This window comes from Colletotrichum destructivum, chromosome 6 (genome assembly GCF_034447905.1).
Source record: "Colletotrichum destructivum chromosome 6, complete sequence".
Classification (NCBI taxonomy): Eukaryota; Fungi; Ascomycota; class Sordariomycetes; order Glomerellales; family Glomerellaceae; genus Colletotrichum; species Colletotrichum destructivum.
Window position 1 is genome coordinate 910,984 of NC_085901.1, and position 14,238 is coordinate 925,221.

Here is a 14,238-nt window from a genome sequence, read left to right on the forward strand (position 1 = left end):
ATGCCACAGTATCTTGGAGACAAAGGGCTGATTTCACAAGATTCTCACGGTACACTGCCATGCGTTTTGATTTCGGCTTCATGAATCCAGTCGCTCTCTGACACTATTGCAGTTTTCAAGACATCAGATCTTGCCGGAAACAAAGCTATAGTGTCAACAGAGACGTACCTGCTTTCCGTCCCCGGAGCCTCTGAACTCTTGGAGTCTAGGTAATAGCAGCTCAGGTAAGACCAGGAATAGGAGCCCGAGACAGAACACCGTCCGTTTGTCGCGGTGGACCCTTCGAAGGAAGAATATCAATGATGTCGGTCACCCACAGATGCTCCAGCCCCTTCTCAACCAGGAGCCACGCTTTTCTTGCCGACTACAACCCAGACGGCTCCGGTCCGAGTGTGTGGGGCATTCCGGCTAAATCATCCGGAAAGAAGTGGGTCATCGGCCGGAACAGGCCTGCATCAAGCGCAATCAACCCTCTTCCAACGAGGTCGAGGAATGACATTCACACAGAGAGGAGGCAAGTGTTTAATAAAGAGCGTTGAGATTTTGTCTACAGCTAAAATCTTTCGTAAAGGGTATATCGAGAATCAAAACCATGGCCAGAAGGCCCTCCTAATCCCCAGAGCATTAAACAGTTATAGTACGTTTGCGCGTTAATACGTTGGCATGATACAACTTTCCAACATCTTACCAGTCGGCACCAGGCAGAGCGATCTGGGTGCCGATGGTGTTGATGCCGTCGGCGGCCATGGAGCTACCGCTCACGCCGCCAAGTTCTAGGGCGGCGTTGATGACACCTCCGAAACCCTCACCGGCGATGAGGCCGGCGGCGGCGGCGAAGCAGTGCGTCTCGAAGCTCTTGGGGAAGTACTTCCTCCACCACCACGCAGTGATGGCACCGGCCATGATGGCGTTGGCGTAACCGCTGTCGGGGCCGAGAACCCAGGCGACACCGATGGACATCCAGTTGGGGAGGTACTCGCGGTACTTCATGCGGTTGCCGACGAGGTAGAAGTTCTTGACAACGGCCTGGAGGGCGCAGATGACGCCCATGACGATGGTGAAGATGGCGCAGGACTTGGGGATGGGGAGCTGGGGCATGGTGACGGCCTCGGCAACGGCCTTCCACGCGAGGACGGAGGGGGCACCGAAGGGGCACGTCTCCTCGGGTCCCATCTCCTTCCAGATGCAAGGGTAGGCGGCCATGAACAGGACAAAGACACCGGGCGCGAGGAACACGCTGACACCGGCACCGATGGCCTGGGCGTAGAACTGCAGGTGGGGGGGAGTGCGGAGGAGGAAACCAACACGGAAGTCGGAGACCAGCGCCGTGGCAACATCAGCGGTACCCGAGGCGATACCACCGGCGATGAGGTTGATGCGCTGAGCAGACTTGACGTCGAGGCCCTGGCCGGAGGTGACACCACCAAAGACGAGCTGGGAGGCCTTGGCGGAGGCAGTGAGGGGCGTGCAGTCGGTGACGGCGCCGCCGTGGATACTGAGGAAGGCGAAGAGGAGACCCAGGATGCAGGCGAGGATGGCGAGGCCGGCGTTCATGTGGAACTGGACATGGCACACGACGCAGGCAACGGCGGTGAAGACGATGGTGCCGGTGGCCCAGACCCAGATGGGCACCTGCTGGCTCGGGGGCGCAAAGTCCTCGACGAGGCTGTCCTGGGCGTCGGCCAGGCCGGCGTGCTTGGCGATGAAGGCGTTGTGCTTGCCGCGCGACTGCATGCGGTTGTTGATGCTGCGGGCGCCGGAGCGGAAGGCGAACTTGGCGCCGTCGACGAGGACGCCGATGTGGAGGACGAACTCGACCATGGAGTAGACGACGAGGACCATGACGCCGGGCCACAGCATCCAGTAGCGGGGGGAGGGGACCCAGTTGGGGTCGTCGCTGACCTTCATGACGCCGAAGTTGACGATGTCGGCCCACTTCTCGCTCTTGGGGTATCTCTGGACGCCCATGGCCTCGCCGTAGTGGACGAGGGTAGGTCCGATGATGCCCCAGGCGACGAAGGTTCCGAGCCACCACGACAGGGCGGCGTTGATTCCGACGAGCATGCCGGAGCCGAAGAAGGCGGGAGTGAGCTGAATGTACCAACCTGGAGACCTGTTAGTTTGATGTTGTTGCTGCAGGGTGTGTATGTGTGTGTGTGTGTGTGTGTGTGTAAGAACACGAATGGACATGGAAAACATACCCCAGTTGTTGATGTTCATGGCCCAGTTCTTGTAGCCGCTCCAGACGTAGAACCACAAGAAGATGTACCAGTTGTGCAGAATGCCGTCGGCGTACTGGGAGACGACGATGTGGACGAGGGCACCGGCGAAGCAGTATCCCAAAGTCTTGATCTTCTTGGCGGCATCGGCGGCTCCGCTGCCGACGGCGTGCATGGAGCGGATGGTCAAGGCGGTCGCGGTGGCTATGTCCGAAGTCAGTTTCTAGAGGCACGGAAAGGAGAGGGCAAGTACTCCGGGGAACTGGTGACTTACGAGTCGGGAACACGAGGTTCAGCTCCCTGGCGACGTTGATGATGAAGAACTTGCGCAGGGGCACGGCCGCGAAGAGGCCGAAGAAGGCGCAGGTGACGGTGATGGTCAGGATGCGGCCGAAGTCCTGACGCGGGTTCTCGGACATGAGGTTGAGCTGGTACATGGCGGGGAGGGCGGCGACGAAGAGACCGGACATGCCGCCGGCACCGGTGGCAGCGGCCTGGATGATGGAGCTGGGTTGGACATGTTAGTGACTTGTTTTCGAGACGAGAGAGAAGAGGAGGGTCGGGGGGAGACACTGGAGGACGTACTTCTCTTGCGGGCCAAAGGTGCCTCCGATCAAAGGCGCGTTGGGCAGCGACTTGGCCAGGAGCTTGACGATGGCATAACCGAAGATGGCACCGAACATGGTCGCAGCGAAGGAGAACTAGAGTTTCTTAGCATCGTACCGGGGAGAGAGAGAGACTTTCGGAAGCTGTGAGAACATACACCAGTCTTGAGACCTGTGGGTTTTTGGAGTTAGCAAACATGAATCGTCGTCGCCCTTGCACTGGCGTGCCGGGGAAATAGAGTACTTACCAAGGTAGACGTTGGACGCATTCACAAGGGAACCCAGGATGATTCCCACGAGGACGGCACGGAAGGTGAGGGGGTTGCCCTCGGGCTCGAGGCCCTTGACCTCGGGGAAGGGGACGAAGAGGTCGGTGACATCGTCGTCGCCGCTGATCTCGCTCTTGAGCTCGTCGTTCTGCTCAGAGTAGCGGACCTTCTCGGTGATGTAGGTCGGGTCGTGGGCCGGGTCGACGGAGGGGATTTGCGTCTCGGCCTGGATGGGCCCCGGGACGGGGTTCGTGGCCACCATGGCGACAAGTTGGCGATACTTGTCTGTAGTGTCTGTGTGGTAACTGACAGACGCACTTGGTTAACCAGAGGTTGACTGGCTGGCTGGCTGGCTCTGCGCGAAGAGAGACCTGGCTTGATGTCAAGTGGTGGAGAAGGACGGACGGTTGAAGCTGGGAGCGGAGGCTGGCAGTCCTTTTAACATTGCTCGATGGATACTCAAAGATCCAAGATGCTACGGTGATAGACAATCGTAACTCATCCTGGGCCATATCCTGACCACCCTGTCATGGGCGGCAAAAGCTACCAGGGCCATGGAACTTTTGCCTCATGTCATGGGGGGAGAAGGGTGGTGTCCCGGGGTGGAGAGTCCTGCGGCTGATAACCACCGGCAGGCAGGCTCGTTGAATACATCCATCCAGACGGACCAACGATCGTAGAGGCGATTATCTGGGATGCGGCATGTGGTTCGTCGAGGCCGAGAGTAGAAAGCCTGGGAGCGTCGGCCGGGAGCTCTCGATGCGTGAGAAACGTCGCTGTAGCTGGGCGGGCCGCCAAGGCTGTTATCAACCAGCAAAAGGACCCAAAAGGAGTTAGGGAATACAGGGGGGGGGGGGGGGCAATACTTCCCCCCCGGCTCGTTCGCATAGTCTATTTGATGGGAATCAAGTGGCCGTGAGTCAATTCACAATATCAAACACACCACCTCACTCGATTGGCAGCTTCAGTACGTCCGATGTGTCACGATATTTCGCCACGACCACTCACAGCCCGTGAACGAAGTGGTTTGTTTGCCCCCCCTTGCATCGCGGACGTTGCAGATCAAAAGGGCCTTTCACGTTCAGTCCTACCCACCCCCCAACCCAACCCCCAGTTTGCCTCTGGATCGTGCGTCTACAGAGTAGGCTGCTTGAGTGAGGTACGGGGCTTGCGTTACGGAGATTTCGTTACGGTTGGCTGGACGGTTGATCGAGACCATTGGACAGCTTCCTTATCAGGAAGGGAGGGGTCTCTCCAAAGATCTTGGCTGAATTACAAAAAACATGTCCGGGGGGTGGGTCTAAACAACGAGTTTGTTTCCTATGAAGGCTTGTGAGGTATTGTGTACTTTTACACGTTGGGCAGCTCACCACCACCATTATTGGGGCATAATATTTACAGCAGTAGACGGAAGGGAGAGAGGGTCTAGAAATGAATTCAGTTTAATCAACTATGGTCTCTTGTCATCTCTTCTATGCACTTAGACAGTTTTCCGCCCTCTAATTGGTTCGTCTCTTTGCAGACAACTACTCACTGCGGCACGTCTGTCATAGAGTGTAAAGCGTAAGACTCGTAAAGACTTGTACCATTGTATATAATATCGCTATAAAAATCGAAATAAAAGTCCTTTTGGCGTTGTTGAAACACCCAAGAATCTCCCCATGGTGCAACGCCGTGCGGCTACCTCATTCTAAAATTCTTCTTGGTCTGCAGAGCTAACACTTCCTCAAGAGAGACAAACCAAGACTCTTGCATCGTTTGGCAGCATTGCGGACGGGGCCGAGATGATCAACCGCTGTTGCGTTTAATTTCCTCCCGGATCAAATATGGGCATGACAGCAGGTCAAATCTTCCACCGCACCAACTGGAATATCATTGCCAGGAAGGATAGCTGTTAGATGGGCTCGCCGTGGCGCGAAATTATGCGTTGGCTGGATAAAGCCAGACCTGTGTCGCAAGGTGTGGAAAGGGTGTTTCAACAACATTCAAGGTTGATTTGTCTACGAGTTTCTTTTCGTGGTAAATAGTGTCGTAGAAGTGTACAGAGTGACTCATTATCATTTTGGTGGATGATTTGTGGTGTCGCTACCTAAATACATCACAAATGTGATTGGTTTGCCTACCTACGAGCATAGTTGAAATACCCTAATCCAATTAGATTTTCAGACAATAAGTTTAAAAGAACCTCCTTTACAATGTATTCGCTACAAAGGCTGGAGGCGTGCAGTTGATCTTGATACGCCCCCCCTCTCCCTCTCTGTCTGTGTTCCAAAATCTGTTTTTCCATTTGAATGGTCGGCTCATGAACCCGTTTAAACAACGGGAGCTGCGTTGCGGTTGGCTGGCACGGCTGGACGGCCGGGGTCAAGGCCGGTTTGGCGAGCTTCCTTATCAGGAGAAGCCGAGATCCTCTTTTCTACAATGGCCGGGCCACCACACGCCGAGTAAGTCGTCTTGGCCATGCCGCCAAGCAACTCGCCAAGCCGCCTTTATATTGCCCGTCCCCCCATCCCTCCCCTTCCTTTTCTTCTCCATCCTGTGCCTGGTGGTGTGCTTTCTTCTCGGCGCAGAGAGGCAAGACCAGTCAAGCACTCTTGGGCGTGCCTCCGCCTCCGGAGGCGACGCTAGACTGGGTTATTGAGGGCTTCCCGCGCCCTTACCAAGACATTCAAAAGTTCGAACAGAGGTTCTTTTGCGGCGCCGGATGGTCTGGGCGGCCTCGGCATGAATCTCTTGACACTGTTGGCAAGGCTTGTGCTATGCAGCAGCTGGGGAGAGAGACTGAGAGACCCGGAAGACGGCCGACGGCTCGGGCTGCACTGCACCGTTGGCCCACGCGCATTTCCCCGCGTCGATGCTACTCTCGAACCGTCCGGTTACGGCAACGATGAGTAACGCCGCTGACACGAGGTAATGTACGGGATATCGCCTCGTCTGGCACGCTTTGCCCTCGTTTTGTTGCGGTAAACTGATGGTTCAAAAAGGCTTTTACTCACGGAAACAAGAACTCGATGGGCTAGAACAACTCTGTGCCTCGACGATTGGCCAACGGAGCTACCGCGGCGGTTGGACGACTCTTTGGTCCGGATCAGGCCGACACCTGCGGCCGTTTCGACAGTGAAATGATATCCTGGACCGCTTCTGGGCCCATGCCCAGATATGACGGTTCCCACTCATTCCCGTCTCATCGGGTTCAGCAACGTACGGATGCTGCACCTCGCGCGTGTCCTTTCTCTCTCTCTCGACACGGCGGTGGCCGACTAGGAACTAGGCCTGGCTCGCTTTCGTCCGCGGGCCCAACTGCAAAGGTTCCATTCTCCTTCCCAAAGGGCAACCAATGCGTTGATCCGAAGTTATCGGAAGTCCTCCCAGAGTGGGCTTCTCTTTCTGCATCTCCCCTCCCAGGCTTCTACCCAGGGCAGGCAGCCCCCCCCCCCCCCGCCCACATACCCAGCATGCATGGTCGCGTGCGGCGTTGTGGGCGTGGGTGTGTGGATTGCGTCCTGTTCTGTTGGTGGCGAGACCCACGTTCTCTCTCTGTCTCTCGCTCTCGCTCGACCTCCGCCTGCGGTTTGCGTGACACCGTTGGCCGATATCCCCACCAAAGGACGGCCCACGCCCGTCTTGTAACCGGCTGGTGCAACAAGGACATTCCTCTTTGGGCATTCCTTGGCACAGGTGGGATCACATCACGACAAAAAGCCCGCCACCTCGGGAGAGTCAGCGGCAGCTCAGAGGCACCACTGTCGGACCGCCGTCGGATTCACAGTGTTGGAGGGTCACGGATAGGTGAGCCTGCCCCAGACTTTTTACCTCAACGTGCATCTTCCTCCTGTCAACTAGGTATGTGTTAGTTGGCCTGCCCTTCTTCCAGAGTCTGGCGGCCATCCGAAGACCTCAGCCTCGGCTTCGGCACAGTTCATGCAAGTCCTCTTCTCTTCGCCCAAGGTAACCACATGGCTCCTGTTATGTCTGGGATGGTGCAGATATCGCCCTGCAAACTCCGGACGGGTTACCCACAAAGTCAGCCTTACCATAGTGTGTGTACATCTTTCCTGTCGGTGGCGTTGTGAAGTGTTTCCGTCACCGAATGCGCGCGCACATTGTCTTCACAGCGAGAAGAAAGCAAGCACATCAGTGCCCAAACCGGTAGACTGATCATGAGCCATGATATCGCATAAAACTGCACCAATCTCTGACCGCCCATTGCGTCATGAACGATTGGGTCGTGCACAGGGAGATAGGGGATCAGTTTTGCCCTTTTCCATTCGGTGATGCGGCCGCACAAACTGCACAAACTCAGGAGACCGGGTCTCGTTCCCTCACGATTGGCCAGGGTCCTCGACACGCAGGCACTCGAGATACCAAAAATTTGCGACTTTGCCAATTGGTTGGTTCTTCCATGGTGGCGTTCGACTGCCTTGGGCTGCATATGGGCTATCGTCGGTGGCGCCAGACGTCACCGGAGCAGTCACCAAGTAGATCGCGATTGCAATACCGTTTTGGGGACCCAAGATCACGACCTGAGCCAATGAGTCTTCATGTGTCTCAATGATGCTCGGTTTTCTGACACCATGCCAAATTGCTTCTTTCGTTACTTGAAACCCCCAAATCGTTGGCGGCACAGCAATCTCAATGTTGCTGGCCCCCCTCCACTGATACTGAACGGGCGTGGATGAGGAAATCTGCTCGTCCTCCGCTTACTCCCCTCAAGACCAACACCACCACCATTGCAGCATGGCTGCGGCGCTGTTCTCTCTAGTTCGGTCAATATTGCTTTTCCTCCGTCATCTGGTTTACATGCGTTCGCCACCGAACTCTCGTGTTCTCCTTCAGCGTACAACGAATACGCTTTGCGTTTTGAGCATGTTCTACCTGCGACAACTTGGGAGCTCCGCAAAAGACTCCAGACCAAAGTCGGGGTATCAATGATAAGATGGAGGGTTTGCTGTACTCTCCTCACCCCTTGGGTGCAGCTGCATGTTGCAACGATTCCCGGCCCGGATGGTGATGGCTCATGTCCCACCCGCATGATTCCCCTGAAAACACTTTTTGCCCAGGGATACCTGCTGCAATTTCAGTGTCCTGAGCACCAGAAAGGAGCCGGCCAATTTGTTTGTGTTGCACCACGCGAAGTTGCCTGACGACTCGACGTCTCTCGGGTTGCCAGCGGAGAAACATCCGGCGAATCCGAACCGGGCGAAACAACCCTCTGCCGGCAGCCGAGGACACAGATCGCCCCGGCGCGGAACCAGGCTTGGCCGGTCCGGGATCTGCTTCGGGGCCGTTGGGTGTCTGGTGTCATGGAAAGCAGGGTCATGTGCGTACTAGAAGATGTAGAGTGCACAATATGATGACATTTACCCGCGAAGGAGAAACGACATCTTGTAACCAGCTTTCTAAACAGCCGTGGACTCGTGATAAATCCTCACGGTCTACACTCTAGCCTCGGAATATAGCCGAGTCGTTGCACAGAGGCTCTGCTGATTCTCTGCACAGTTGTGGCACCATCGACAAATTAACCCAGCCCCGTCGTCTCTTGAATCACCACGATGCCCGAGCAGCACTACCACAGGCACAAGGACAATCTGTGTCTCAACATCCAACATGTCTGCTGTAACTTGTCTCAAGCAACGTGATGGGCCTCGTCCTACGACCTGACCTTGGGCAGCGGAGAAAGCGAGCGTTTTGCTATGGTCCTGTAATTTCTAGCTTCGCAACTAGGTAGCGGGATAAATTCATTAACGAACGGTAACACCAAGCACATGTAAAACTGAAGCGTATTACTTGTCTGCCCAGTCTCGAGTCCTGGCTAACGGGAGCCAGAGCGGGACCAGCAGAGAACCATTGATCCGGGACATCGATCAGAGGAGGGTTCTCAGCAACGGCCCGACGGGCGTCGGGCCAGAACGTCTGGTAAAGCTTGACAGGCGGATGGGTAACCTGTCCGAAGATGTGCTGGACTTCATAACGAAGGGCTCGCCAACAAACACGCCATGTGGCCAGTGGTCACTAGCTAGCCGAGTCCAAGGTAGAGTCTGTAGGGTGTGTTTGCTTTGAAGGACTGTTTTTTTTTTACGTTGCCCCTGCGTTCAAAGCACCGCATACCAGATCCCTTAGGACGAACCTGGACCGAAGATGCTGGCAGAATCTCTCAACGACACATGCGGAAAAGTGAGACGTTGGACGATGAAATTGCCTTGTTGAACGGCAAGGGACCGTGGCGAGCCGGAACGTTTCTTCAACCTTCCGATTGGATTACCGCCACCATCCTGAGATGAAGACTGTGATGGGCAACGCAAAGGCGTCCGCGCCAGGAGATACCTTGAATAGATGCAGAGCGCCTACCTTGTACTACGGATGGTCTGGCACTACGTTTCTCGTGATGCTCGCCATTTTACTCATATACCGAGGGAAAGTCCGTCTTCGTGATCAATACAAAAGGGCCACTGGCGTGAGCTTATGCTTAGAGATTGCCCCGAGATATCACGATCTATCATCTATCCCTTACAGCTTTCACTCACCGCTATCCGACTTGGTATATCCATAGCTCACCCAATTGCCCTCCCAAAGTGAGCACCTCTCCTGTGGCAGCTGGCTTGGGTTTCAAACCCGCAGAGCCAGAGTTCACTTGTATCGCGATCCAGCCCACAATGAAGACCGTGCTCAACATTTTCCTGGCTTTGGTCTTCTTCTTCTTCGCCATTGTCCAGGCATCTCCAGCGGTTGCCAATGTCGCAAGTATCCCCGTTGTCGAGGTGGACGCCGTGGATTACACCTCATCGATGGTCGACATCGCGGTCAGGGACGAGAAGAGCGACGCAGCCAACCTTCAAGGCACGCATGATCTCACGCTATCGATGGTCGACGACACGGCCAAGTTGTCTATCTGGTGCCCGAACGACAACTGGGTTTACTACTACAATTGGGGACCGTAGGCTTTTCCTCCGACCCAACCGATTTGTCTCTGATGCTTTCCATTGGCTCACTGCTAACACTTTTGTTTCTCTCTCAGTCTGGTTGATTTGGTATGCGATAGATGGGACAACTCCTTGAAGGCCAGCTTTTCAGCCTTGATACCCGAATCCGTCTACTTGGTAGACAGGGCCAAGTCTGTTACACTGGGATGGGTGCCGTCCTTGGGAGGCAACTGCAGTGGGACCTGCAAGCAGGTCTTCAACGCCATGCGCAGTATGAAGGGTTGTGAGTGGACGGTTTCTTAGCCTCTAGACGGCACTGACCACCTTCCCTCACCCTCCCGGCTGACCTCCCTACGCAGGTAAGGCCGAAGAGTTCTGGATGAAGGAGATGATCAACATGACGTACGAAGGCTGCGGAGTGGCGTCGTGGAAGTACCAGTATCAACCGACGCCGCCGCTCAAGCACGGCTCCGGGCTCTGCTGGGTCGAGAAGGACGAGGTCAAGACGTACGAGCCCAAGGCGAACGTCTTTGAGCGATTCTGCCACGAGGCCGTCTTCGAGCTCAGGCAGAAGGGGGGCTGGGAGTTCATGAACGAGCGGGCGAGGATCGGGTACTACTGGACGGACTACAACCGCAAGGTGGCGCACTCGGGCAACAGCTCACAGTACTTCGACATGGGCATGGTGCACGTCTGGATCAAGGCGCCGCAGAACATCATCCCGTGCCCGACCAAGGGCAGATACGGCGACCACATGATTGAAGACGAGGAGAACGGCCTTACTCATGAGCTGTGCGTGAAGCATCTCAACACACTCCAGAACATGGATTGTAAGTGTCCCCTTCTTTCTTTTCATGGGAAAGTTGTTCGGGGGTTGTGAGACAGATGCTGATGACGGAATCTCCACACAGGCGGGCAGCCGCTGGGAACAAGCCAGGGAGGGCGATACTGGGCAGATTGCTTCGAGTGGGGGATCGAGGCAAGCGGATACAACGCCCTGCAGATTTCCGGTTGAGAGAGCTGGGTTGAGCGGATCACTGGCTAGGCAGTAGAATGATGTGAGACTGCTAGGGTTGTTGTCTTGAAGGCTTGTTGGCTCATGGCGATGTAGAATGAATTGGAAACCTTGGACGGACGACGAACAAGACTTATCTGGGTTGGTGTTTACACGAATGGCTGAATCCTTTGGAAGGTAGTTCGGAATCCAAAATGGACCTTCAATCGTATTTCACGTTGAGGCCGTCGGCTTTTACAAGATGTCCATGTCGCGGGTGTTATTGAACAGCGGGCAAGGTGATGCTCGGCCGATGATGAAGTGGGAGCATTGCATATAAGGCCCTTGGCGCTCTCAACTCGAACGTGGAGTGAGAGTGAGAGACAGTCTGGCGGGTAACTCTTCGGGAAGAATGAGCGGGCGCTATTGACTGGAAATTGGAACAGCCGATGTCGACCGGGCACGTGAGTTTTGAAGTATCACCGGACCCGGGTGAAACAACGGGCGATAAATCCTGTTGCGTAAGATCATGAGACTCAATATGAGATTCAAACAAGATGAAGACAGACAAACAGCTTAGATGAGAAGTGAGTGTCAGTGACGAACACAAGACAAGGCACGTGACGCCGGCGCCAGTTCTGAGTCCAGATCCGAGGCTCATCCGAGAACACAGCGAACAATGGACGCTAGCGCCGAAAGAAGCATGGTGCCCCACGTTTGGTTCCTTCCTTTCCCGAGCCCAGTGACAGTGGGCAGGAAAGAACCGCGAAGGGAGGCTGCGCGCAGTGTCTCTTTCCCGCGGGTGTCACAGGTTCTTGCTGTCCTCCATTCTTCCGACCGTTCGGAAGAGAACAGAGTGGGGTCGTATCCGACATTTCAGCCAATAATAGACCTGAAAACGGTCGAAAAAGCTGGGACCAAGCCACATACGAAATCTGGGCTCTATGGGGGGGGGGGGGGGGGAAACAGCGGGAAGAGCGCAGGCGGGAGTGTGAAAAAAAAGAAAGAAAAAAAAAGGTCTGCTGTACCTGTAGCCTTAGCCTGTGTCGGCCTGTACTTTGACCGCGTACCGTTCCCAGACTGAACTAGGTGTACCTTGGCTTTTGCGGCATTTGACAGGAACATCGACCACCTCGAAATTCCACTCTTTTTTTCTTAATTCTTCCACTCCCCAACTCCCCCGATCTCCGAACAATATCTCCAGCTCCGCGAATACCCTCACGAGGCACTCACGACCGTCACGATGCTTTCCCGAGGATCCGCCCGCACTGCGCAGGTACGTCTGTTGTCGTTCCGTCCCCAATTGGGGTCTTCCCGCCTCCCTCCGCATTGTGCTGCGTTGTGCCCCCAGCCGCGATGTGTTTTCTCTCTTTCTCTCTGTTGTCTGTGTGTGTGTGTGTGTGTCCTTCTTGGTTGAAGAGGACGAGGAGGGATGTCGTGGGAGAAAGACGAAGGGGAAAGAGGATATCGGTGGCGCAACGAACCCGACCATGGCGAATCTCACAAGAGAAGACATCGGGGACACGCAGGATGCACACACTTCCCCCTCCCACCTCTAGCTGCATCAACACACACATACCAGACCAAAACACACAGACGGCCGGCTAACGATGCTCCCCTCGACAGATTCTGCGCACCGCGCAGCCCGCGCGCGCCTACGCCACGGTCGGCTCCGACATCTTCAAGCCCACCAAGTTTGGCGGCAAGTACACGGTTACCCTGATCCCCGGTGACGGTATCGGTGCCGAGGTCGCCGAGAGCGTCAAGACCATCTTCAAGGCCGACAACGTCCCCATCGAGTGGGAGCAGGTCGATGTCTCGGGTCTCAGCACCACCACCCCCCAGAAGACCGAGGACCTCTTCCGCGAGTCCGTCGCCTCCCTCCGCCGCAACAAGCTCGGCCTCAAGGGTATCCTGCACACCCCCATCGAGCGCTCCGGCCACCAGTCCTTCAACGTTGCCATGCGCCAGGAGCTCGACATCTACGCCTCCATCTCCCTCATCAAGAACATCCCCGGCTACCAGACCCGCCACGAGGGCGTCGACCTCGCCATCATCCGTGAGAACACCGAGGGCGAGTACTCGGGCCTCGAGCACCAGTCCGTCCCCGGCGTCGTCGAGTCCCTCAAGATCATCACCCGCGCCAAGTCGGAGCGCATCGCAAAGTTCGCCTTCAACTTCGCCCTCGCCAACAACCGCAAGAAGGTCACCTGCATCCACAAGGCCAACATCATGAAGCTGGCCGACGGTCTCTTCCGCTCCACCTTCCACCGCGTCGCCAACGACTACCCCACTCTCGAGGTCAACGACATGATTGTCGACAACGCCTCCATGCAGGCCGTCAGCAAGCCCCAGCAGTTCGACGTCATGGTCATGCCTAACCTTTACGGAGGTATCCTGTCCAACATTGGCGCCGCCCTCGTCGGCGGTGCCGGCATCGTCCCCGGCTGCAACATGGGCCGCGACGTCGCCGTCTTCGAGCCCGGCTGCCGTCACGTCGGTCTCGACATCAAGGGCAAGGACCAGGCCAACCCCACCGCTCTGATCCTGTCCGGCTCCATGCTCCTCCGCCACCTCGGCCTTGACGACCACGCCAACCGCATCTCCCAGGCCATCTACGGCGTCATTGCCGACGGGTAAGTTTGATGATGCTTCTCCTCTCGGGGTGGAAAAGTTGTCCAATGCTAACAACCGCACAGCAAGGTCCGCACCCGTGACATGGGCGGTGATGCCACCACCCACCAGTTCACCAAGGCCATCCTCGACAAGATGGACACCTTGTAAATTGCCAGCTACAATACCACACACGCACACAAACACAAACACACACACATCCACGCCTTACCCTCTGTAGCTATTTAAGAAACACCTACTTCGGCGCCCCGAAGCCCCGTTCCTCACGAGAACCTCCGCCGTCCCTTCTTGCCTCGCCATCAGACTCGATTTTCTTTTTCATGCCGAATGACGCGGAGACTGGGCGACGGAGATAGATACCACCCGACGTCGGTCGAATTGCATAAACCAGCGGAGGACTAGATTTCTGTTTTGGACACTGGGAGGAGGCTCGGTCTTGCTGGGAGATTGTAGTTGTACCAGTTGTACGTAGCATAGGAGTCGCGCAGAGCATATGATTTCCTTTTTCGTCGTTTTGACATGGCCGACCTCGCGCGCCTTTTTTATATGTGGACGATTAGTTGTGACGCCCCCCATTTCAAGGTAGTCAGTCCCCCA

The 14,238-nt window shown here is 55.9% G+C and overlaps 3 protein-coding genes across 3 annotated transcripts; 2 read left to right on the plus strand and 1 right to left on the minus strand.

The window, feature by feature from the left end:
* Nucleotides 1-519: 519 nt before the first annotated feature.
* Nucleotides 520-4,538, minus strand: CDEST_09454 (Putative oligopeptide transporter, OPT superfamily). The gene is made up of 6 exons (XM_062925613.1): nt 3,073-4,538; nt 2,983-2,996; nt 2,805-2,920; nt 2,494-2,726; nt 2,202-2,423; nt 520-2,105 (listed from the first exon to the last, which is right to left on the minus strand). The coding sequence occupies exons 1-6, from the start codon at nt 3,353-3,355 to the stop codon at nt 685-687; spliced, it is 2,289 nt and encodes a 762-aa protein (XP_062781664.1). The 5' UTR covers nt 3,356-4,538; the 3' UTR covers nt 520-684.
* Nucleotides 4,539-9,746: 5,208 nt separating this feature from the next.
* CDEST_09455 (uncharacterized protein) lies at nt 9,747-11,028 on the plus strand (the record flags this gene model as incomplete). Its single annotated transcript, XM_062925614.1, has 4 exons — nt 9,747-10,027; nt 10,109-10,296; nt 10,373-10,843; nt 10,925-11,028. The coding sequence occupies 4 exons, from the start codon at nt 9,747-9,749 to the stop codon at nt 11,026-11,028; spliced, it is 1,044 nt and encodes a 347-aa protein (XP_062781665.1).
* A 1,103-nt stretch (nt 11,029-12,131) lies between these two features.
* CDEST_09456 (Putative isocitrate dehydrogenase NAD-dependent, isocitrate/isopropylmalate dehydrogenase) lies at nt 12,132-14,167 on the plus strand. The gene is made up of 3 exons (XM_062925615.1): nt 12,132-12,283; nt 12,634-13,643; nt 13,707-14,167. The coding sequence occupies exons 1-3, from the start codon at nt 12,251-12,253 to the stop codon at nt 13,789-13,791; spliced, it is 1,128 nt and encodes a 375-aa protein (XP_062781666.1). The 5' UTR covers nt 12,132-12,250; the 3' UTR covers nt 13,792-14,167.
* Nucleotides 14,168-14,238: the final 71 nt, after the last annotated feature.

What these genes read in the sequence shown, in the direction of transcription:
- CDEST_09456 (XM_062925615.1), top strand. Translation starts at nt 12,251, where the DNA reads ATGCTTTCCCGAGGATCCGCCCGCACTGCGCAG. An exon ending in GATCCGCCCGCACTGCGCAG is followed by an intron (nt 12,284 to 12,633) that starts GTACGTCTGTTG and finishes TCCCCTCGACAG; the next exon opens with ATTCTGCGCACCGCGCAGCC. An exon ending in TACGGCGTCATTGCCGACGG is followed by an intron (nt 13,644 to 13,706) that starts GTAAGTTTGATG and finishes ACAACCGCACAG; the next exon opens with CAAGGTCCGCACCCGTGACA.
- CDEST_09454 (XM_062925613.1), bottom strand. Translation starts at nt 3,355, where the DNA reads ATGGTGGCCACGAACCCCGTCCCGGGGCCCATCCAGGCCGAGACGCAA. An exon ending in GAACCTCGTGTTCCCGACTC is followed by an intron (nt 2,424 to 2,493) that starts GTAAGTCACCAG and finishes CTTCGGACATAG; the next exon opens with CCACCGCGACCGCCTTGACC. An exon ending in CATGAACATCAACAACTGGG is followed by an intron (nt 2,106 to 2,201) that starts GTATGTTTTCCA and finishes ACAGGTCTCCAG; the next exon opens with GTTGGTACATTCAGCTCACT.